Source organism: Aedes albopictus, chromosome 1 (assembly GCF_035046485.1).
Source record: "Aedes albopictus strain Foshan chromosome 1, AalbF5, whole genome shotgun sequence".
Lineage (NCBI taxonomy): Eukaryota > Metazoa > Arthropoda > Insecta > Diptera > Culicidae > Aedes > Aedes albopictus.
This window is the reverse complement of record NC_085136.1, coordinates 176,299,255-176,324,007: the sequence shown is the minus strand read 5'-3', so window position 1 is coordinate 176,324,007 and position 24,753 is coordinate 176,299,255. Positions and strand designations below refer to the sequence as shown.

Here is a 24,753-nt window from a genome sequence, read left to right as displayed (position 1 = left end):
CAAAGTCAAGCGGACGAAGCTGGAACCGAAAGCAATCAAGCTATCGTTTGTCGGTTACTCGGATCACCACAAAGCCTTCCGTTTCATCGATCAAGCTACAAACGACATCGTGATCAGCCGAGATGCACTTTTCGTCGAAGAAGAAGAAGCAGCAGCTACAAGGCGAGGTCAACCATCTCCGACATCCGTGGAGTACGAGTCGGTGATATCGCAGAAGACACTCGTTGAAGCCGAAGAACTTGAAGATGAAAGCGATGATGAAGGCACATTTGAGGATGAGGCTACGCCAGCGGATTCCGATTCAAGCATGTATGATTCAACCTGTGAAGTAGAAGAAGAAGAGGTGAATGATGATGAAGTGATGGATGAAGCGAAGCCTTCGAAGTACCCCTGGATCCCGGCCACCTAAAACAGAAGGAGGAGAAAGAAATGCTACCCAACAACCACCAATACGCCAGTTTAATAGGAGGTCTGTTATACGTGGCCGTCAATACTCGACCGGACATCGCTGCATCCGTATCAATACTTGGACGTTCGGTAAGTTCACCATCCCAAGCCGACTGGACGGAAGCTAAGCGTGTCCTGCGCTACCTAAAGTCAACCATGGACCACAAACTTACGCTGAAGGTCGAGGAACTCGGTTTAGAAGTTTACGTGGACGCAGACTGGGCCAGCGATGCAGCCAGTCGCAAATCAAATTCCGGATACGTGTTCCTCTTCGGTGGAGGTCTGATATTCTGGGGATCGCGCAAGCAAACCTGCGTTGCGCTTAGCAGTACCGAAGCAGAATTTGTGGCACTTGCCGAGTGCTGTCAGGAACTCACGTGGATCGTCCGGATGCTTCAAGATTTCTCCGTTGATGTCCCGACCCCTGTTCTGGTACACGAAGACAACCAATCGTGCATCAAGCAACTGAAGTCAACAAAGATCAACAACCGCTCAAAGCATGTGGATATAAAATACCATTTTGTCCGCAAGCTATACGAAGACAACCTTATTGATGTTCGCTACTGTCCCACCGATCAAATGGTAGCGGATATGCTCACCAAGCCGCTGGCACCACAAAGGCTGGCAAGATTCCGAGAAGCAGTAGGTGTTCACCAATCGAGGAGGAGTGTTGGAGAGTAGGCGCTTGATGAACAAGAAGGCCATGATATTTTGTACTTTGACATACAATAAAATGATTCAGTTAGTTAGTTCCCAACCTTTGAACCTAACAGTTGTTCTAATTCAATTATCCGATCTACGGCAGATCCCAATAGGATTCCCTGGAGAAATTCCGGAAGCAATTTCTGGAAGACTTCCTCCGGGGAGTCCTCCAGGAGTTCCTCCAGAAATTTCTCCGGGAATTCCTCCAGTGATTTCCCCCAGAATTCCTCCCGGAATTCCTCCAGAGATTCTTCCAAGAATTCCTCCAAGTATTCCTCCAGGAATTTCACCATGGATTTTTCAAGGATTTCCTTTAAAGATTTCTCTAGGAATTCTTTTAGGGATTTCTTCAGGAATTCCTGGAGAAATCTCTAGAGGAAATCCTGAAGAAATCCCTAGAAGAATTCCTGGAGATATCCCAAAAGAAAATCCTGGAGAAATCTCTAGGTGAATTCCTGGAGAAATCCGTAGAGGAATTCCTGGAGAAATCTCTAGAAGAATTCCTGGAGAAATCACTAGAGGAACTCCTGGAGAAATCCCTATAAGAATTCCTAGAGAAATCTCTAAAGGATATTCTGGAAAAATCCCTGGTGAAATTCCTGGAGGAATACTTGGAGGAATTCTTGGAAGAATCTCTGGAGGAATTTGGGAAGGAATTCTGAGGGAAATCCCTGGAGGAATTTCTGGAGAAATTTCTGGAGAAACTCCTGGAAGAATCTCTGGAGGAATCCCTGGAGAAATTCTCGAAAGAATTCCTGGAGAAATTCCCGAAAAAAATCCTGGTGAAATTCCCGAATGAATTCATGGAGAAATTACTTAATGAATTCCTGGAGGAATCCCCGAAGAAATGGGAGAAACCCTGCAGGAATTCATGGAGGGATCCCTGGAGGAATTCTCGAAGGAATTCCTGGAGAAAATACCAGAAAAAAATCGTGATGAAATTCCTGAAGGAATTCATGGAGGAAATACCTAAGGAATCCTTAGAGGAATCCCTGGAGGAATTCCTGAAGAAATCCCTGGAGGAATTCCTGGAAGAATTCCTGAAGGAACTCCTGGAAGAATTCTTGGAGGAATTCCTGGATGAATTCCTGGAGCAATTGCTGTAAGGATTCCAGGAGCAATTCCTGGAAGAATTCCTGGAAGAATTCCTGGAGGAATTCCTGGAAGAATTCTTGGAGGAATTCCTGGAAGAATCCCTGGAGGAAATCCTGGAAGAATTCCAGAAGGAAATCCTGGAAGAATTCCTGAAGGAATTCCTGGAAGAATTCCTGAAGGAATTCCTGGAAGAATTCTTGGATGAATTCCTGGAAGAACTCCTGGAAGAATTCCTGGAGGAATTCCTGGAAGGTTTCCAGGAGCAATTCCTGGAAGAATTCCTGGAGGAATTCCTGGAGGAATTCCTGGAAGAATTCCTGGAGGAATTCCTGGAAGAATTCCTGGAGGAATTCCTGGAAGAATTCCTGGAGGAATTCCTGGAAGAATTCCTGAAGGAATTCCTGGAATAATTCCTGGAGGAATTCCTGGAAGAATTCCTGGAAGAATTCCTGGAGGAATTCCTGGAAGAATTCCTGGAGGAATTCCTGGAAGAATTCCTGGAGGAATTCCTGGAAGAATTCCTGGAGGAATTCCTGGAAGAATTCCTGGAGGAATTCCTGGAAGAATTCCTGGAGGAATTCCTGGAAGAATTCCTGGAGGAATTCCTGGAGGAATTCCTGAAAGAATTCCTGGAGGAATTCCTGGAAGAATTCCTGGAGGAATTCCTGGAAGAATTCCTGGAGGAATTCCTGGAAGAATTCCTGGAGGAATTCCTGGAAGAATTCCTGAAAGAATTCCTGGAGAAATTCCTGGAAGAATTCCTGGAGAAATTCCTGGAAGAATTCCTGGAGGAGTTCCTGGAAAAATTCCTGGAGGAATTCCCGGAAGAATTCCTGGCAGAATTCCTGAAGTAATTCCAGGAAGAATTCCTGGTGGAAATCCTGGAAGATTCCTTGTGGAGTTCCTGGAAAAATTCTGGAGGAATTTCTGGAGGAATTCCTGGAGGTATTCCTGGAAGAATTCCTTGAGGAATTCCTGGAAGAATTCCTGGAGGAATTGCTGGAAGAATTCCTGGAGAAATTCCTGGAAGAATTCCTGGAAAAATTCCTGAAAGAATTCCTCGAGAAATTCCTGGAAGAATTCCTGGAGGAATTCCTGGGGGAACCCCCGGAGAAATTCCTGGGGGAATCCCCAGAGAATTTCCTGGAGGAATCCCCGGAAAAATTCCTGGGGGAATCCCCAGAGATTTTCCTGGAGGAATCCCCATTGGAATCTCCGGAGGAATTCCTGGAGGAATAGCCGGAGGAATACCTGGAGGAATCCCCGGAGGAATTCCTGGAGGAATCCCTGGAGGAATTCCTCGAGGAATCCCCGGAGGAATTCCTGGAGGAATCCCCGGAGGAATTCCTGGAGGAATCCCCGGAGGAATTCCTGGAGGAATCCCCGGAGGAATTCCTGGAGGAATCCCCGGAGGAATTCCTGGAGGAATCCCCGGAGGAATTCCTGGAGGAATCCCCGGAGGAATTCCTGGAGGAATCCCCGGAGGAATTCCTGGAGGAATCCCCGGAGGAATTCCTGGAGGAATCCCCGGAGGAATTCCTGGAGGAATCCCCGGAGCAATTCCTGGAGGAATCCCGGGAAGAATTCCTGGAGGAATCCCCGGAGGAATTCCTGGAGGAATCCCCGGAGGAATTCCTGGAGGAATCCCCGGAGGAATTCCTGGAGGAATCCCCGGAGGAATTCCTGGAGGAATCCCCGGAGGAATTCCTGGAGGAATCCCCGGAGGAATTCCTGGAGGAATCCCCGGAGGAATTCCTGGAGGAATCCCCGGAGGAATTCCTGGAGGAATCCCCGGAGGAATTCCTGGAGGAATCCCCGGAGGAATTCCTGGAGGAATCCCCGGAGGAATTCCTGGAGGAATCCCCGGAGGAATTCCTGGAGGAATCCCCGGAGGAATTCCTGGAGGAATCCCCGGAGGAATTCCTGGAGGAATCCCCGGAGCTGGTTCTCCGGACTTGTGGAGACACTCGCGACGAAGTTGTGGTCTTCGGAGGTGGTTTAATTACGGAACAAAAACGCGACAAGGTTAGGCTACGAAACACGTGATACGCGCGACTGGCACACGTTGCTTTATTGCAGCTAGCGAAAACGATGTGTATAGCGCAAAGGTCGATTCGGTTCTAATTACAATGGTATTATCTGCTATGGCAATAGGTGGAGAGAGTGTGGTTATTCTCTGCTTCTCTGCTTTGGGCAGTGAGAAGAGAGACCTATACAGTTCTGTCGCTGCTGTGGTTCAACACGGACGCACGTAAAATCCATCCCGGGTAATAATTGATTGCCTTCAGCCCGTGCTGTTTAGGTAGTGATACTACACGCGCGCTTTGCTTTGTTCGTCGGTCGTTCACTTTCATCGCTGGTCGGCGGTGCATACTGTGTCCCATCAGAATCAGCAACAATTTGTTGAAATGAGCGAGGTGATGAATACCGTACAGTTTCGGTTCCCGCCAGGTAGCCCAAGACCCTCTTGGGATGAAATAGCCAAGTTTTTGAAGGAGCTAGACACGGATGTAATGCATATGGAAGCTGCTTATAAGACGGCACATAATCGGTCGCTCTTTATTAAGTTTATCTCGTTGGACGCTATGAAAGAGTCGTTGGCAAAGAATGTGGAACCAAGAGAATTTGTGTATTCCAGCGGAAAATCTGTCGAAGTTCGGATGTTAACCGCGGGCACCGATATGCGGTACGTCCGCGTATTTGATCTGCCACCCGAAATAAGTGATGGCAACTTGTCGATCGCGCTGCAAGATTTCGGGAAGGTTGAACGCATAGTCAGAGAGAAGTTTCCAGCGGAATCTGGTCTTGGACACCTACTCACGGGCGTGCGTGGTGTCTATATGGAAGTGAAGAAAAATATACCTCCATCAGTTGATGTGTCCGGTTGGAGAGGAAATGTATTCTATGACGGTCTTAAGGATACTTGCTTCTTATGTCAAGCCATAGGACATCGAAAAGACTCGTGCCCGCAAAGAAAAGATCGGAATAGGACAGAAAAGAAAAAGGAGAAGACGCTTTCGTATGCTGGAGTTGTGGCTGGTGTTGCAGTGGAGCCAGTTGATCAGGAATCGATAGAAGCTTTCGAGGACGACATCATCGAAGTCCTGGAAGAAAGTTTCGACAAACCGACGGATACCACGGATCTGGCCCAGGCTCCGGCTGTAGCTAGCGAAGATACGGACAAAACGGATAAGGACATGGATAAGGAAGAGCGTAGAAAGCAAGGTATAGCAGCATTGGAGGAAGTGGGTCAGGCAATTCTGGAAGCAATGGCCAATCCTGCGGCGAAACAGCGACGAGCTCAATTTGCTGCCTCAGGATCAGGCTCCAGCTCTGGTTCGGGTACGGCCCCGAGAAAAAAATGTGCGCGAAAAATGTATTATTGACATTGTATTGTAACTCTTAAAAAAATTGTTAAGCTCCTCGGCTCTGTAGAGTTTTTGATTAAACATCGAGCCTAATAAATAAACCTATTGGATAAAAAAAAAAAAAAAAGAGAGACCTATTCGTGTAGGGTAAATATAATAAATATAGACGGTTCCTAACATTCCGCCCACCATTGAAATATACATTTCAATACTAACTCCTATCCTGACTGAGCTTAATGAACTACTAACACTATGTATTACAAATTCAACAGATATTTTCGTTGGTTGTTGGTCGACGGGTTGAGGCTCGGTGAACTCCGGTCGGTCAATGAATGTCGATGCACCAGGTCTAGTCCTCTCCGTCGTTACGATGGTCATAGTCCAGGGTGCCTGCCAATACGATTGGTTTTAGGTCGGAGAAAACAAGGTTCAGGAAATGAAAACTAGATACTTATTTTGGGAGGAGACCATAGGGCCTCCTCCAATCCGACAACGCTTGTGTTGCTGGGACCGCGAACTACTGGAACTACGCTGCTTCCTGGTCCTCGGGTAGGTTGTCGGGAATCGGTAGAACGCACACGCGTGTGATGGCTCTCTTGAAGATGCCGTCCTTGGTTCGGATGTTGACGACCCGGATGAGTCCGTCGTTTCCAGGGAATGTTTCAATAACGCGCCCGAAACGCCACTTTTGCGGCGGCAGATTGTCATCGCGAACTAGAACCATAGTTCCTACGCGAATGTTGTTTCGCTCGTGTGTCCATCGGGTTCGCTGTTGCAGCCCCGATAGGTATTCGGTGGACCATTGCTTCCACAAGCGGCGGACGAACTCCTGTGTCATCTGCCATTGAGAAAGTCGGTTGCAAGGAACTTCTTCGTATGAGGGCTCCGGGATTGCAGTCAGCGGTCGGTGTACTAGAAAGTGACCTGGCGTGAGGACGTCCAAGTCTTCTGGGGAATTGCTGAGCTGCGTTAACGGTCGAGAGTTTAGCAGTGCCTCGGTCTGCGTAAGCACTGTGTGGAACTGCTCGGGTGTCACCATTGCGTTTGCAAGAGTGCGACGGAGATGGGTCTTAAGGGATTTAACCGCTGCTTCCCAGATTCCCCCGAAGTGCGGCGATCTCGGAGGAATAAACGAGAACTGAATGCCCTCAGCGGAGCATTGTCGTTCGAGATCCAATCGATTCTGCTGGGTCCGAAACAGATTCAGAAACTCATTCAGTATTCGGCGAGCGCCGACAAAGTTTGTCGCATTGTCGCAGTAAATGGTCTGCGGAACTCCTCGGCGTGCAGCAAACCTCTTCAGGGAAGCGATAAACGAGTCGGCTGACAAATTGCCTACCAACTCTAGGTGTACTGCCTTGGTTGATAGACAAACGAAGACAGCTACAAAAGATTTCACCGGCGCAGCTTTCCTTGTCGGAGGTCGGAGATAGAAAGGTCCGCAGAAATCCACCCCAGCGTTCAGGAACGGCAACGCTGGCGATACCCGAACTGGTGGCAAGTCTGCCATTATTTGTTCTGTGAAGCTTGGCCGATTTCAAAAACAGGTAACGCACTCGTGCGTAACCTTTCGCACGACATCACGTAACCGGAGAGGCCAGAACTTCGCACGAACGCTTGCTATCAGAAGCGTCGGTCCAGCATGTAGTTGACGAAGGTGGTAGTGACGAACGACTAACAGCGTGAACGGATGCTTGTTGTCCAAGATTATAGGTTGCTTCTGAGCGTACGGGACAGCTGCATTGTTGAGACGTCCTCTAGTGCGAAGAATACCATTGACGAGAACTGGAGACAGAGTTTTCAGCTTCGACGTTGACTTCACTTGACCAATGGTGCGGATAGAGTGCAGGTCTTCCGGAAACGATTCCTGTTGAGCAAGTTTGGCCAAACTACACAACGCTTCGTCCAACTCTGCTGTGGTTAAGGCTCCGGATCTGCGGCTAGACACATTACGTATCTTCGAATTGTAGCAGAATCTCTGTATGTAGGCTACCAATCTGACGAGACTGGAGAGAGACGATTTCAGGGCGAATATTGAACTTTGGACGACTGTAGGCAGCGAAACCGTGGGTTTATCCTGGAGTTGCTCTGAACTGAAGTGATCGTCGGAGGTTTTGACTAACGCGGGCCAGAACCTGTTGGGTTGCTGCAACCATTGTGGTCCCTGCCATCACAGCATATTGTCTACAAGCTCCGTTGCAGACATTCCCCGGGATCTGACATCTGCTGGGTTATCGGTGCCTGGAACGTGTCTCCAGCTTCCAGCAGCGGTGATTTGCTGAATTTCAGCCACCCGGTTGCCAACAAAAGTTTTCCAACGAGACGGTGAAGCGGACAACCAGTGGACGACAATAGTTGAATCCGTCCAGAAGAAAGGACGGGCTTGGATACGAAGACTGGTTTCCACTTTTTCGAACAAATGGCTGAGTAGGAGAGCACCACAGAGTTCTAAACGCGGTAAGCGAATAGTAGAACCAAATTTCTCAGTTCCCGTCGGAGCCACTTTTGACTTAGCTGTAAGCAGATGAACCGAGACGTTTCCGCTGGACGAAACTGTGCAGAGGTAGATGCACGCGCCGTATGCGCGTTCGGAGGCGTCACTGAACCCATGCAGCTCTACGTAGACTGGATCGTTACAGGATGCCGCCCACCGTGGAACGGTAAACTCGTCGAGAATTTCGAGATCATTTCAGAAGGATTTCCAGAATTGCTGTTGACGATCGTTGAGCGGATTGTCCCAGGAAACCTTCGCTTTCCATAACTCCTGCATGAAAAGTTTCGAGCGTAGTACCACTGGCCCCAACAGGCCGAGAGGGTCGAATAAGCGTGCTGCCTCAGAAAGCACCAATCGTTTGGTTATAGCAGCGTCCTGGGTCCAAGTGGGTATTTTGAAGCGGAAGACGTCTTCGTTTGGCTGCCAGAGCAGCCCCAAGGTTTTCACAGGCGAGGATGACGAATCGAGCTCCACCAGACTTCGATCTTCTCGAAACTCCGCTGGAATATGCTGTAGAATAGCCGAACTGTTGGATGCCCATTTGTGCAACTTAAATCCAGCCGACTGCAAGAGATCAATCAGCTCTCGGCAAAGTTCAACACCTTCTTCTTCCAATGCTACTCCCGTAAGCAGATCGTCAATGTAGAAGTCTTTTGACACCACCTCTGCGGCCTTTGGGTGAGTCGATTCGCCGTCAGAGGCGAGTTGCTGAAGACAACGTGTCGCCAGGTACGGAGCTGCCGCCGTACCATAAGTAACCGTCAGCAATTCGAAGGTTTGAAGAGGTTCCGATGGTGACGATCGAAACAGAAGACGTTGCAAGGGCCGATCAGACGGTGATACCAACACTTGCCGGTACATTTTCTGCAAATCGGCGACGATGACGAAGCGAGGAAGTCTGAATCGTAGGATGATGCTGTACAGGTCGTCCTGGACAACTGGACCCACCATCAGTGCGTCGTTCAACGAGACACCAGTATCAGTGGGGCACGACGCATCAAAGACGACGCGGAGTTTCGTCGTGACACTCTCCGGTCGAACGATGCAATGGTGAGGCATATAATAGGACTTCTGCCCCGGAATCACAATTTCTGCGCTAGTATCGATTGGTGCCATGTGTCCTAGATGAACATACTCCTGTATGAAATCGGTGTACGCCTCCAACAGTGAAGGATTCGCCTGAAGTCGTCGTTCCAGGGACAAAAAGCGTCGAGTTGCAATGGAACGAGAGTCTCCCAACCTATCCAGAACATCGGGTTTCTTCGGTAATGACACCACAAATATTCCAGTGGAGTCTCGAATAGTGGTGGCGGCAAAATGAGTTTCGCATTTCCGTTCTTCCGTGGAGAAGGTCTCATTCGTATTGCACGACTCAACTTCCCAGAAGCGAGCAAGCTGATTTTCCAACTCAGCGTTGCTGCAGACTAGCGTGGTGGCAGACAGGCTCGAGTCCACCGTATTCACTTCTCCGGATACTATCCACCCAAAAACCGTTTCCTTCAACTGGGGTAGTTCCGGTCCGAGGTCGACGAAACCTTCTAGCAGTAGACGATAGTACACTTCGGCTCCGATGATAGCATCGATGCGATTCGGCTCAAAGAAGCGAGGATCAGCAAGTTGTATGGATGGAGGAATCTTCCAGGAGGCTGCCGACAACCGGTTCGACGGTAAAATCGGCTTGAACTCCGGCAAAATGTGGAACTTGAGGTCAACAGCAAAATCTGTACAACGCGATCGTACGTTTGCTGTCGTCGATTGCTTCGACACAGCAGCACTGGGACCCACACCTTGGAGAGACAGCGAGTCATTCTGCCGACGTAGATCCAATTTCTGCGCCAAATGTTCACTCATCAGATTTCGTTCGGAGCAGCAATCAAGGAGGGCGCGAGCGAACTGGACATTCCCGTTGTAGTCAGCTATCTTGACGACAGCAGTCGAGAGAAGAATCACGCTACTATCGGCAGTAGTAGTGGCAGGAAGAGCGACTGGACGAGAGGTGGATGGGCCAGCGGAGGGTGCGATGGTAACTGTTTGCGATTGCGAAGCGGAGGAATTGTTCAAAGGTGCGATTGCGGGCTGACTTTGTGGAATAGCGGGTTTCGTGGGTTGCGATTGCGAGTGATCTTGTCCGTTGCTTGCTGGGCGCAAATGCAGCATCGTATGGTGCTTTTGACCGCAGGCACGACAAGCTGAGCTAGGACAAGCCCTGACCAAGTGGGAAGAGGAAAGACAATTTAGGCACAAACCAGCTTTCCTGACTGATTCTAGCCTTTGGGAAGGATTCATACTGATAAAGGATTCGCATTTGAAAGGAGAGTGAGAGGATTTTTGACAGTGTGGACAAACTTTTTTCGGAGTCGTAGTAGTTGTGAGAGTCGAACCGACCTTGGACTTGGCCGTCGATTTCCCATGATCTAGATGAGAGTCCGAACCCCGGGATTTCATGGATGCCAGGGGTTGTAGGGTTGCGAGGTGATCCCGAAGAAACTGCAACAAGTCCTCGTACTTTGGTGCTTCACGAGAGTTGTGAGCACGCTCCCAATGCCGTTGCGTGTCAACATCGAGACGTGTATACAGAATATGCGCGAGCAAATGAGTCCACCCGTCTGTCTTCAGTCCAATTTTACGCAGCTGTAGAAGATTTCGCTCGTACGAGTCGATGAGACCAACTAGAGCGTCGTACGATTCCCGCTTGATGGGCTCGGCATTCAGGAAACTGTCCATCAGTGCTCGAGCGATGATCTTTTTGTTTTCGAACCGTTGTTCGAGCATCTGCCACGCGACATCGAAGTTGGCCGCCGTCACTTCAATGGATTCCACCAACGTCCGGGCTTCTTTGGTGAGCACGGAGAGAAGATAATGGAACTTATCGACCGGCGAAAGCGAAGCATCTTTACCGATCATGCTCTGGAAAGCGTCACGAAAACTCAACCAATCTTTAACACAGCCGTCAAAGGAAGGAATTTTGAAAACAGGGAGATGGATTCGGGAGTTAGGAATTTGGCAGGGCGGAGCGGAAGAAGCTACAGCTGTCGGATTGCCTCGGTGCGACGTTAGGAAATCTTTCGCATCGAAGTACCTGTCCTCAAAATCCAGGCGAGTTTTTCTGTTGCCAGCTTCGACGTCCTTCTTCAGCTGCTCCTCCTTGCCTTCCTCAGCGGACAATTTCAAATCTTGCTCCTGTCTCACTTCAATTTTCGCACGGTTATCACGAAACTCTTTGAAAAGCGTTTCCGAATGCTCCAAGCGTGAAGCAATCCTGACCGTGTCACGTGGTGCATTGAAATTTTCAACGAAAGCCTCCACGTTGGCCATGGAGTCCATGTACCCCCGCTCGATCTTGCACAATTCGCGCAAAGATGCCATTTTCAGATATTTTTCCAAATCGCAAACCCAATCAAATTCCAAAAAACGTAGCGTGGTCAATTGCCCAAAAAAATCAATCAAATCGCGAACAAATTCCTTATTTGCTACAGTAAAACTCGCATGCAACTTTATTTGTATAAAAGAATAGCCGTACCTTGATGCGTGTGTGTACTCACGCTAACCTCTTTGTTCACTGACTCAAGCCACGCTGGATTCGCCAGGTTCTGGAGGAAGGTGTCGAAATGCGCCTCGAAAACGCCGAAATGCTCCGTCTCCGTGGTATCCGCGCCTTGGGGACAGGCCGTAGTAGAAATCCGGTTGCTCTGCCGGATCCGCAATCGTCGAATCGGGATTCGACGCCAAAATTGCCGCTCGCAATGCAGCACACTTGAGGCAGTGTTGACTGTGACACTATCACCACACACAAATGATCACTTTTTTCGCCAGTTTTTGGCCACTAAAACGCACAAATCCGGCTCGAAGGACCATTAATGTTCGGAGCTGGTTCTCCGGACTTGTGGGGACACTCGCGACGAAGTAGTGGTCTTCGGAGGTGGTTTAATTACGGAACAAAAACGCGACAAGGTTAGGCTACGAAACACGTGATATTATCTGCTATGGCAATAGGTGGAGAGAGTGTGGTTATTCTCTGCTTCTCTGCTTTGGGCAGTGAGAAGAGAGCCCTATTCGTGTAGGGTAAATATAATAAATATAGACGGTTCCTAACAGAATTCCTGGAGGAATCCCCGGAGGAAATCCTGGAGGAATCCCCGGAGGAATTCCTGGAGGAATCCCCGGAGGAATTCCTGGAGGAATCCCCGGAGGAATTCCTGGAGGAATCCCCGGAGGAATTCCTGGAGGAATCCCCGGAGGCATTCCTGGAGGAATCCCCGGAGGAATTCCTGGAGGAATCCCCGGAGGAATTCCTGGAGGAATCCCCGGAGGAATTCCTGGAGGAATCCCCGGAGGAATTCCTGGAGGAATCCCCGGAGGAATTCCTGGAGGAATCCCCGGAGGAATTCCTGGAGGAATCCCCGGAGGAATTCCTGGAGGAATCCCCGGAGGAATTCCTGGAGGAATCCCCGGAGGAATTCCTGGAGGAATCCCAGGAGGAATTCCTGGAGGAATCCCCGGAGGAATTCCTGGAGGAATCCCCGGAGGAATTCCTGGAGGAATCCCCGGAGGAATTCCTGGAGGAATCCCCGGAGGAATTCCTGGAGGAATCCCCGGAGGAATTCCTGGAGGAATCCCCGGAGGAATTCCTGGAGGAATCCCCGGAGGAATTCCTGGAGGAATCCCCGGAGGAATTCCTGGAGGAATCCCCGGAGGAATTCCTGGAGGAATCCCCGGAGGAATTCCTGGAGGAATCCCCGGAGGAATTCCTGGAGGAATCCCCGGAGGAATTCCTGGAGGAATCCCCGGAGGAATTCCTGGAGGAATCCCCGGAGGAATTCCTGGAGGAATCCCCGGAGGAATTCCTGGATGAATCCCCGGAGGAATTCCTGGAGGAATCCCCGGAGGAATTCCTGGAGGAATCCCCGGAGGAATTCCTGGAGGAATCCCCGGAGGAATTCCTGGAGGAATCCCCGGAGGAATTCCTGGAGGAATCCCCGGAGGAATTCCTGGAGGAGTCCCCGGAGGAATTCCTGGAGGAATCCCCGGAGGAATTCCTGGAGGAATCCCCGGAGGAATTCCTGGAGGAATCCCCGGAGGAATTCCTGGAGGAATCCCCGGAGGAATTCCTGGAGGAATCCCCGGAGCAATTCCTGGAGGAATCCCCGGAGGAATTCCTGGAGGAATCCCCGGAGCAATTCCTGGAGGAATCCCCGGAGCAATTCCTGGAGGAATCCCCGGAGCAATTCCTGGAGGAATCCCCGGAGGAATTCCTGGAGGAATCCCCGGAGGAATTCCGGGAGGAATCCCCGGAGGAATTCCTGGAGGAATCCCCGGAGGAATTCCTGAAGGAATCCCCGGAGGAATTCCTGGAGGAATCCCCGGAGGAATTCCTGGAGGAATCCCCGGAGGAGTTCCTGGAGGAATCCCCGGAGGAATTCCTGGAGGAATCCCCGGAGGAATTCCTGGAGGAATCCCCGGAGGAATTCCTGGAGGAATCCCCGGAGGAATTCCTGGAGGAATCCCCGGAGGAATTTCTGGAGGAATCCCCGGAGGAATTCCTGGAGGAATCCCCGGAGTAATACCTGGAGGAATCCCCGGAGGAATTCCCGGAGGAATCCCCGGAGGAATTCCTGGAGGAATCCCCGGAGGAATTCCTGGAGGAATCCCCGGAGGAATTCCTGGAGGAATCCCCGGAGGAATTCCTGGAGGAATTCCTGAAGGTATCCCCCTTGGAATTCCTGGAGGAATTTCTGGAGGAATCCCCGGAGGAATTCCTGGAGGAATCCCCGGAGGAATTCCTGGAGGAATCCAAGGAGGAGTTCCTGGAGGAATCCCCGGAGGAATTCCTGGAGGAATCCCCGGAGGAATTTCTGGAGGAATCCCCGGAGGAATTCCTGGAGGAATCCCCGGAGGAATACCTGGAGGAATCCCCGGAGGAATTCCCGGAGGAATCCCCGGAGGAATCCCCGGAGGAATTCCTGGAGGAATCCCCGGAGGAATTCCTGGAGGAATTTCCGGAGGAATTCCTGGAGGAATTTCCGGAGGAATTCCTGGAGGAATTTCCGGAGGAATTCCTGGAGGAATTTCCGGAGGAATTCCTGGAGGAAATTCCTGGAGGAATTCCTCCGGAAATTCCTCCAGGAATTCCTGGAGGAATTTCCGGAGGAATTCCTGGAGGAATTTCCGGAGGAATTCCTGGAGGAATTTCCGGAGGAATTCCTGGAGGAATTTCCGGAGGAATTCCTGGAGGAATTTCCGGAGGAATTCCTGGAGGAATTTCCGGAGGAATTCCTGGAGGAATTTCCGGAGGAATTCCTGGAGGAATTTCCGGAGGAATTCCTGGAGGAATTTCCGGAGGAATTCCTGGAGGAATTTCCGGAGGAATTCCTGGAGGAATTTCCGGAGGAATTCCTGGAGGAATTTCCGGAGGAATTCCTGGAGGAATTTCCGGAGGAATTCCTGGAGGAATTTCCGGAGGAATTCCTGGAGGAATTTCTCAAGGAATTCCTGGAGGAATTTCCGGAGGAATTCCTGGAGGAATTTCCGGAGGAATTCCTGGAGGAATTTCCGGAGGAATTCCTGGAGGAATTTCCGGAGGAATTCCTGGAGGAATTTCCGGAGGAATTCCTGGAGGAATTTCCGGAGGAATTCCTGGAGGAATTTCCGGAGGAATTCCTGGAGGAATTTCCGGAGGAATTCCTGGAGGAATTTCCGGAGGAATTCCTGGAGGAATTTCCGGAGGAATTCCTGGAGGAATTTCCGGAGGAATTCCTGGAGGAATTTCCGGAGGAATTCCTGGAGGAATTTCCGGAGGAATTCCTGGAGGAATTTCCGGAGGAATTCCTGGAGGAATTTCCGGAGGAATTCCTGGAGGAATTTCCGGAGGAATTCCTGGAGGAATTTCCGGAGGAATTCCTGGAGGAATTTCCGGAGGAATTCCTGGAGGAATTTCCGGAGGAATTCCTGGAGGAATTTCCGGAGGAATTCCTGGAGGAATTTCCGGAGGAATTCCTGGAGGAATTTCCGGAGGAATTCCTGGAGGAATTTCCGGAGGAATTCCTGGAGGAATTTCCGGAGGAATTCCTGGAGGAATTTCCGGAGGAATTCCTGGAGGAATTTCCGGAGGAATTCCTGGAGGAATTTCCGGAGGAATTCCTGGAGGAATTTCCGGAGGAATTCCTGGAGGAATTTCCGGAGGAATTCCTGGAGGAATTTCCGGAGGAATTCCTGGAGGAATTTCCGGAGGAATTCCTGGAGGAATTTACGGAGGAATTCCTGGAGGAATTTCCGGAGGAATTCCTGGAGGAATTTCCGGAGGAATTCCTGGAGGAATTTCCGGAGGAATTCCTGGAGGAATTTCCGGAGGAATTTCCGGAGGAATTTCCGGAGGAATTCCTGGAGGAATTTCCGGAGGAATTCCTGGAGGAATTTCCGGAGGAATTCCTGGAGAAATTTCCGGAGGAATTCCTGAGGAATCCCCGGAGGAATTCCTGGAGGAATTCCTGGAGGAATTCCTGGAGGAATTCCTGGAGGAATTTCCGGAGGAATTCCTGGAGGAATTTCCGGAGGAATTCCTGGAGGAATTTCCGGAGGAATTCCTGGAGGAATTTCCGGAGGAATTCCTGGAGGAATCCCCGGAGGAATTCCTGGAGGAATTTCCGGAGGAATTCCTGGAGGAATTTCCGGAGGAATTCCTGGAGGAATTTCCGGAGGAATTCCTGGAGGAATTTCCGGAGGAATTCCTGGAGGAATTTCCGGAGGAATTCCTGGAGGAATTTCCGGAGGAATTCCTGGAGGAATTTCCGGAGGAATTCCTGGAGGAATTTCCGGAGGAATTCCTGGAGGAATTTCCGGAGGAATTCCTGGAGGAATTTCCGGAGGAATTCCTGGAGGAATTTCCGGAGGAATTCCTGGAGGAATTTCCGGAGGAATTCCTGGAGGAATTTCCGGAGGAATTCCTGGAGGAATTTCCGGAGGAATTCCTGGAGGAATCTCCGGAGGAATTCCAAGAGGAATCCCCGGAGGAGTTCCTGGAGGAATCCCCGGAGGAATTCCTGGAGGAATCCCCGGAGGAATTCCTGGAGGAATCCCCGGAGGAATTCCTGGAGGAATCCCCGGAGGAATTCCTGGAGGAATCCCCGGAGGAATTCCTGGAGGAATCCCCGGAGGAATTCCTGGAGGAATCCCCGGAGGAATTCCTGGAGGAATCCCCGGAGGAATTCCTGGAGGAATCCCCGGAGGAATTCCTGGAGGAATCCCCGGAGGAATTCCTGGAGGAATCCCCGGAGGAATTCCTGGAGGAATCCCCGGAGGAATTCCTGGAGGAATCCCCGGAGGAATTCCTGGAGGAATCCCCGGAGGAATTCCTGGAGGAATCCCCGGAGGAATTCCTGGAGGAATCCCCGGAGGAATTCCTGGAGGAATCCCCGGAGGAATACCTGGAGGAATCCCCGGAGGAATTCCTGGAGGAATCCCCGGAGGAATTCCTGGAGGAATCCCCGGAGGAATTCCTGGAGGAATCCCCGGAGGAATTCCTGGAGGAATCCCCGGAGGAATTCCTGGAGGAATCCCCGGAGGAATTCCTGGAGGAATCCCTGGAGGAATTCCTGGAGGAATCCCCGGAGGAATTCCTGGAGGAATCCCCGGAGGAATTCCTGGAGGAATCCCCGGAGGAATTTCTGGAGGAATCCCCGGAGGAATTCCTGGAGGAATCCCCGGAGGAATTCCTTTTGGAATTCCTGAAGGTATCCCCCTTGGAATTCCTGGAGGAATTTCTGGAGGAATTCCTGGAGGAATTCCTGGAGGAATTTCCGGAGGAATTCCTGGAGGAATTTCCGGAGGAATTCCTGGAGGAATTTCCGGAGGAATTCCTGGAGGCATTTCCGGAGGAATTCCTGGAGGAATTTCCGGAGGAATTCCTGGAGGAATTTCCGGAGGAATTCCTGGAGGAATTTCCGGAGGAATTCCTGGAGGAATTTCCGGAGGAATTCCTGGAGGAATTTCCGGAGGAATTCCTGGAGGAATTTCCGGAGGAATTCCTGGAGGAATTTCCGGAGGAATTCCTGGAGGAATTTCCGGAGGAATTCCTGGAGGAATTTCCGGAGGAATTCCTGGAGGAATTTCCGGAGGAATTCCTGGAGGAATTTCCGGAGGAATTCCTGGAGGAATTTCCGGAGGAATTCCTGGAGGAATTTCCGGAGGAATTCCTGGAGGAATTTCCGGAGGAATTCCTGGAGGAATTTCCGGAGGAATTCCTGGAGGAATTTCCGGAGGAATTCCTGGAGGAATTTCCGGAGGAATTCCTGGAGGAATTTCCGGAGGAATTCCTGGAGGAATTTCCGGAGGAATTCCTGGAGGAATTTCCGGAGGAATTCCTGGAGGAATTTCCGGAGGAATTCCTGGAGGAATTTCCGGAGGAATTCCTGGAGGAATTTCCGGAGGAATTCCTGGAGGAATTTCCGGAGGAATTCCTGGAGGAATTTCCGGAGGAATTCCTGGAGGAATTTCCGGAGGAATTCCTGGAGGAATTTCCGGAGGAATTCCTGGAGGAATTTCCGGAGGAATTCCTGGAGGAATTTCCGGAGGAATTCCTGGAGGAATTTCCGGAGGAATTCCTGGAGGAATTTCCGGAGGAATTCCTGGAGGAATCCCCGGAGGAATTCCTGGAGGAATCCCCGGAGGAATTCCTGGAGGAATCCCCGGAGGAATTCCTGGAGGAATCCCCGGAGGAATTCCTGGAGGAATCCCCGGAGGAATTCCTGGAGGAATCCCCGGAGGAATTCCTGGAGGAATTTCCGGAGGAAATCCTGGAGGAATTTCCGGAGGAAATCCTGGAGGAATTTCCGGAGGAAATCCTGGAGGAATTTCCGGAGGAATTCCTGGAGGAATTTCTTGAGGAATCCCTGGAGGAATTTCCGGAGGAATTCCTGGAGGAATTTCCGGAGGAATTCCAGGAGGAATTGCCGGAGGAAATCCAGGAATTCTCCGGAAATTCCTCCAGGAATTCCTCCGGAAATTCCTCAAGGAATTCCTCCGGAAATTCCTCCAGGAATTCCTCCGGAAATTCCTCCAGGAATTCCTCCGGAAATTCCTCCAGGAATTCCTCCGGAAATTCCTCCAGGAATTCCTCCGAAAATTCCTCCAGGAATTCCTCCGGAAATTCCTCCAGGAATTCCTCCGGAAATTCCTCCAGGAATTCCTCCGGAAATTCCTCCAGGAATTCCTCCGGAAATTCCTCCAGGAATTCCTCCGGAAATTCCTCCAGGAATTCCTCCGGAAATTCCTCCAGGAATTCCTCCGGAAATTCCTCCAGGAATTCCTCCGGAAATTCCTCCAGGAATTCCTCCGGAAATTCCTCCAGGAATTCCTCCGGAAATTCCTCCAGGAATTCCTCCGGAAATTCCTCCAGGAATTCCTCCGGAAATTCCTCCAGGAATTCCTCCGGAAATTCCTCCAGGAATTCCTCCGGAAATTCCTCCAGGAATTCCTCCGGAAATTCCTCCAGGAATTCCTCCGGAAATTCCTCCAGGAATTCCTCCGGAAATTCCTCCAGGAATTCCTCCGGAAATTCCTCCAGGAATTCCTCCGGAAATTCCTCCAGGAATTCCTCCGGAAATTCCTCCAGGAATTCCTCCGGAAATTCCTCCAGGAATTCCTCCGGAAATTCCTCCAGGGATTCCTCCGGAAATTCCTCCAGGAATTCCTCCGGAAATTCCTCCAGGAATTCCTCCGGAAATTCCTCCAGAAATTCCTCCAGGAATTCCTCCGGAAATTCCTCCAGGAATTCCTCCGGAAATTCCTCCAGGAATTCCTCCGGAAATTCCTCCAGGAATTCCTCCGGAAATTCCTCCAGGAATTCCTCCGGAAATTCCTCCAGGAATTCCTCCGGATATTCCTCCAGGAATTCCTCCGGAAATTCCTCCAGGAATTCCTCCGGGGATTCCTCCAGGAATTCCTCCAGGAATTCCTCCGGAAGTTCCTCCAGGAATTCCTCCAGGAATTCCTCCGGAAATTCCTCCTGGAATTCCTCCGGGAATTCCTCCGGAAATTCCTCCAGGAATTCCTCCGGAAATTCCTCCAGGAATTCCTCCGGAAATTCCTCCAGGAATTCCTCCGGAAATTCCTCCAGGAATTCCTCAAGGAATTCCTCCAGAAATCCCTCCAGGAATTCCATGGGGGATACCTTCAGGAATTCCAAAAGGAATTCCTCCTGGGATTCCTCCAGGAATTCCTCCGGGGATTCCTCCAGGAATTCCTCCGGGGATTCCTCCAGGAATTCCTCCGGGGATTCCTCCAGGAATTCCTCCGGGGATTCCTCCAGGAATTCCTCCGGGGATTCCTCCAGGAATTCCTCCGGGGATTCCTCCAGGAATTCCTCCGGGGATTCCTCCAGGAATTCCTCCGGGGATTCCTCCAGGAATTCCTCCGGGGATTCCTCCAGGAATTCCTCCGGGGATTCCTCCAGGAATTCCTCCGGGGATTCCTCCGGGGATTCCTCCAGGAATTCCTCCGGGGATTCCTCCAGGTATTCCTCCGGGGATTCCTCCAGGAATTGCTCCGGGGATTCCTCCAGAAATTCCTCCGGGGATTCCTCCAGGAATTCCTCCGGGGATTCCTCCAGGAATTCCTCCGGGGATTCCTCCAGGAATTCCTCCGGGGATTCCTCCAGGAATTCCTCCGGGGATTCCTCCAGGAATTCCTTCGGGGATTCCTCCAGGAATTCCTCCGGGGATTCCTCCAGGAATTCCTCCGGGGATTCCTCCAGGAATTCCTCCGGGGATTCCTCCAGGAATTCCTCCGGGGATTCCTCCAGGAATTCCTCCGGGGATTCCTCCAGGAATTCCTCCGGGGATTCCTCCAGGAATTCCTCCGGGGATTCCTCCAGGAATTCCTCCGGGGATTCCTCCAGGAATTCCTCCGGGGATTCCTCCAGGAATTCCTCCGGGGATTCCTCCAGGAATTCCTCCGGGGATTCCTCCAGGAATTCCTCCGGGGATTCCTCCAGGAATTCCTCCGGGGATTCCTCCAGGAATTCCTCCGGGGATTCCTCCAGGAATTCCTCCGGGGATTCCTCCAGGAATTCCTCCGGGGATTCCTCCAGGAATTCCTCCGGGGATTCCTCCAGGAATTCCTCCGGGGATTCCTCCAGGAATTCCTCCGGGGATTCCTCCAGGAATTCCTCCGGGGATTCCTCCAGGAATTCCTCCGGGGATTCCTCCAGGAATTCCTCCGGGGATTCCTCCAGGAATTCCTCCGGGGATTCCTCCAGGAATTCCTCCGGGGATTCCTCCAGGAATTCCTCCGGGGATTCCTCCAGGAATTCCTCCGGGAATTCCTCCAGGAATTCCTCCGGGGATTCCTCCAGGAATTCCTCCGGGGATTCCTCCAGGAATTCCTCCGGGGATTCCTCCAGGAATTCCTTCGGGGATTCCTCCAGGAATTCCTTCGGGGATTCCTCCAGGAATTCCTCCGGGGATTCCTGCAGGAATTCCTCCGGGGATTCCTGCAGGAATTCCTCCGGGGATTCCTCCAGGAATTCCTCCGGGGATTCCTCCAGGAATTGCTCCGGGGATTCCTCCAGGAATTCCTCCCAGGATTCCTCCAGGAATTCCTCCCGGGATTCCTCCAGGAATTCCTCCCGGGATTCCTCCAGGAATTCCTCCCGAGATTCCTCCAGGAATTCCTCCCGAGATTCCTCCAGGAATTCCTCCCGGGATTCCTCCAGAAATTCCTCCGGGGATTCCTCCAGGAATTCCTCCGGGGATTCCTCCAGGAATTCCTCCGGGGATTCCTCCAGGAATTCCTCCGGGGATTCCTCCAGGAATTCCTCCGGGGATTCCTCCAGGAATTCCTCCGGGGATTCCTCCAGGAATTCCTCCGGGGATTCCTCCAGGAATTCCTCCGGGGATTCCTCCAGGAATTCCTCCGGGGATTCCTCCAGGAATTCCTCCGGGGATTCCTCCAGGAATTCCTCCGGGGATTCCTCCAGGAATTCCTCCGGGGATTCCTCCAGGAATTCCTCCGGGGATTCCTCCAGGAATTCCTCCGGGGATTCCCCCAGGAATTCCTCCAGGGATTCCTCCAGGAATTCCTCCGGGGATTCCTCCAGGAATTCCTCCGGGGATTCCTCCAGGAATTGCTCCGGGGATTCCTCCAGGAATTCCTCCGGGGATTCCTCCAGGAATTCCTCCGGGGATTCCTCCAGGAATTCCTCCGGGGATTCCTCCAGGAATTCCTCCGGGGATTCCTCCGGGGATTCCTCCAGGAATTCCTCCGGGGATTCCTCCAGGAATTCCTCCGGGGATTCCTCCAGGAATTCCTCCGGGGATTCCTCCAGGAATTCCTCCGGGGATTCCTCCAGGAATTCCTCCGGGGATTCCTCCAGGAATTCCTCCGGGGATTCCTCCAGGAATTCCTCCGGGGATTCCTCCAGGAATTCCTCCGGGGATTCCTCCAGGAATTCCTCCGGGGATTCCTCCAGGAATTCCTCCGGGGATTCCTCCAGGAATTCCTCCGGGGATTCCTCCAGGAATTCCTCCGGGGATTCCTCCAGGAATTCCTCCGGGGATTCCTCCAGGAATTCCTCCGGGGATTCCTCCAGGAATTCCTCCGGGGATTCCTCCAGGAATTCCTCCGGGGATTCCTCCAGGAATTCCTCCGGGGATGCCTCCAGGAATTCCTCCGGGGATTCCTCCAGAAATTTATCCAGAAATTCCTCCAGGAATTCCTCCGGGGATTCCTGCAGGAATTCCTCCGGGGATTCCTGCAGGAATTCTTTCGGGGATTCCTCCAGGAATTCCTCCGGGGATTCCTTCAGGAATTCCTCCGGGTATTCCTCCAGGAATTCCTCCGGGTATTCCTCCAGGAATTCCTCCGGGTATTCCTCCAGGAATTCCTCCGGGTATTCCTCCAGGAATTCCTCCGGGTATTCCTCCAGGAATTCCTCCGTGGATTCCTCCAGGAATTCCTCCGGGGATTCCTCCAGGAATTCCTCCGGGGATTCCTCCAGGAATTCCTCCGGGGATTCCTCCAGGAATTCCTCCGGGGATTTCTCCAGGAATTCCTCCGGGTATTCCTCCAGGAATTCCTCCGGGGATTCCTCCAGGAATTCCTCCGGGGATTCCTCCAGGAATTTTTTATTTTTATTTTTTTTTTTTTTTATTTATTTTGGAGCAGGGAAAAGCCCCTGGGAGTGAAGTTCTTCATGTTCCTCTCCTCCCAAAGGCATAAAACCTACTCTTCTTTTCAAAACATTTTACAATCAATATGCACTTCCAGTGAGGACAAATTCTCTTTTAAGGAAGTGCAACCAGTAACTACCAATTATATCAGCTTAAAATCTAAGTTACTTATAATAATTCTGGGATGATAGTAATTATTCCTTGGTGCCTGGTATCAAACACGCAAGACTAGTGTTGTTCCTTGGGTGCTGACAGGGAGACTGGCGCTGCTTCTGACCAGACGATGATTAGGTGGGTTACCGGTGGTTTTGGGTCCAGCTGACGATTACTTTGTTCAAGACTCCCGAAACGATCCATGATTGCTGACCAAGCGTCCATTGAGGAGGCTAATCTGCAACGGTTATAATCTCCGTTACGGGCGTAGTATCATTGACTTCGGCCAGACATATACCCGGCCTTTCTTACCTGACAAGAAAATTGGTGTAGCTTCCGACCGAGTGATGGGTACGTGGCTTGTGGGTTGCGGTTATCTGACAAGGAAGCTGGCGTGGCTTCTGTCCGAACGATGAATACGTGGGTTGTGAGTTTGCAACGACGGGAGGCTTAGATGTATTTCTCCAGACTGACAGGGGAGATGAGGCTGATAGAGGGGGTAGTGTGGCTTCCGACCGAGTGATGGGTACGTGGCTTGTGGGTTGTAGATATCTGCAACGGTTTTGACCTCCGTTACGGGTGTGGCATCATTTGCTTCGGACAGACATATACCCAGTCTTACCTGACAAGGAAGCTGGCGTGGCTTCTGTCCAAACGATGAATACGTGGGTTGTGAGTTTGCAACGACGGGAGGCTTAGATGTATTTCTCCAGACTGACAGGGGAGATGAGGCTGATAGAGGGGCTAGTGTGGCTTCCGACCGAGTGATGGGTACGTGGCTTGTGGGTTGCGGTTATCTGCAACGGTTTTGACCTCCGTTACGGGTGTGGCATCATTTGCTTCGGACAGACATATACCCAGTCTTACCTGACAAGGAAGCTGGCGTGGCTTCCGTCCGAGCGATGAATACGTGGGTTGTGAATTTGCAACGACGGTAGGCTTAGATGTCCAGTTGACGGATGTATTCCTCCAGACTGACAGGGGAGATGAGGCTGATAAAGAGGCTCGCGTAGCTTCCGACCGAGTGATGGATACGTGGCTTGTGGGTTGTAGATATCTGCAACGGTTTTGACCTCCGTTACGGGTGTGGCATCATTTGCTTCGGACAGACATATACCCAGTCTTACCTGACAAGGAAGCTGGCGTGGCTTCTGTCCGAACGATGAATACGTGGGTTGTGAGTTTGCAACGACGGGAGGCTTAGATGTATTTCTCCAGACTGACAGGGGAGATGAGGCTGATAGAGGGGGTAGTGTGGCTTCCGACCGAGTGATGGGTACGTGGCTTGTGGGTTGTAGATATCTGCAACGGTTTTGACCTCCGTTACGGGTGTGGCATCATTTGCTTCGGACAGACATATACCCAGTCTTACCTGACAAGGAAGCTGGCGTGGCTTCTGTCCGAACGATGAATACGTGGGTTGTGAGTTTGCAACGACGGGAGGCTTAGATGTATTTCTCCAGACTGACAGGGGAGATGAGGCTGATAGAGGGGGTAGTGTGGCTTCCGACCGAGTGATGGGTACGTGGCTTGTGGGTTGTAGATATCTGCAACGGTTTTGACCTCCGTTACGGGTGTGGCATCATTTGCTTCGGACAGACATATACCCAGTCTTACCTGACAAGGAAGCTGGCGTGGCTTCTGTCCGAACGATGAATACGTGGGTTGTGAGTTTGCAACGACGGGAGGCTTAGATGTATTTCTCCAGACTGACAGGGGAGATGAGGCTGATAGAGGGGCTAGTGTGGCTTCCGACCGAGTGATGGGTACGTGGCTTGTGGGTTGCGGTTATCTGCAACGGTTTTGACCTCCGTTACGGGTGTGACATCATTTGCTTCGGACAGACATATACCCAGTCTTACCTGACAAGGAAGCTGGCGTGGCTTCCGTCCGAGCGATGAATACGTGGGTTGTGAATTTGCAACGACGGTAGGCTTAGATGTCCAGTTGACGGATGTATTCCTCCAGACTGACAGGGGAGATGAGGCTGATAAAGAGGCTCGCGTAGCTTCCGACCGAGTGATGGATACGTGGCTTGTGGGTTGTAGATATCTGCAACGGTTTTGACCTCCGTTACGGGTGTGGCATCATTTGCTTCGGACAGACATATACCCAGTCTTACCTGACAAGGAAGCTGGCGTGGCTTCTGTCCGAACGATGAATACGTGGGTTGTGAGTTTGCAACGACGGGAGGTTTAGATGTATTTCTCCAGACTGACAGGGGAGATGAGGCTGATAGAGGGGCTAGTGTGGCTTCCGACCGAGTGATGGGTACGTGGCTTGTGGGTTGCGGTTATCTGCAACGGTTTTGACCTCCGTTACGGGTGTGGCA

General features: G+C 51.3%; 3 protein-coding genes across 3 annotated transcripts; 1 reads left to right on the top strand and 2 right to left on the bottom strand.

Annotated features, from left to right (window-relative positions):
* Nucleotides 1-429: 429 nt before the first annotated feature.
* Nucleotides 430-1,128, top strand: LOC134289940 (uncharacterized). Its single transcript, XM_062856780.1, has one exon. It carries the CDS (start codon nt 430-432, stop codon nt 1,126-1,128), a length of 699 nt encoding a protein of 232 aa, XP_062712764.1.
* A 3,058-nt stretch (nt 1,129-4,186) lies between these two features.
* On the bottom strand, nt 4,187-12,042 carry LOC134285305 (uncharacterized). The gene is made up of 2 exons (XM_062845864.1): nt 5,747-12,042; nt 4,187-4,454 (listed from the first exon to the last, which is right to left on the bottom strand). Exon 1 carries the CDS (start codon nt 11,470-11,472, stop codon nt 8,302-8,304), a length of 3,171 nt encoding a protein of 1,056 aa, XP_062701848.1. The 5' UTR covers nt 11,473-12,042; the 3' UTR covers nt 4,187-4,454; nt 5,747-8,301.
* LOC134289938 (uncharacterized) lies at nt 6,139-7,122 on the bottom strand. The gene has a single exon (XM_062856777.1). It carries the CDS (start codon nt 7,120-7,122, stop codon nt 6,139-6,141), a length of 984 nt encoding a protein of 327 aa, XP_062712761.1.
* Nucleotides 12,043-24,753: the final 12,711 nt, after the last annotated feature.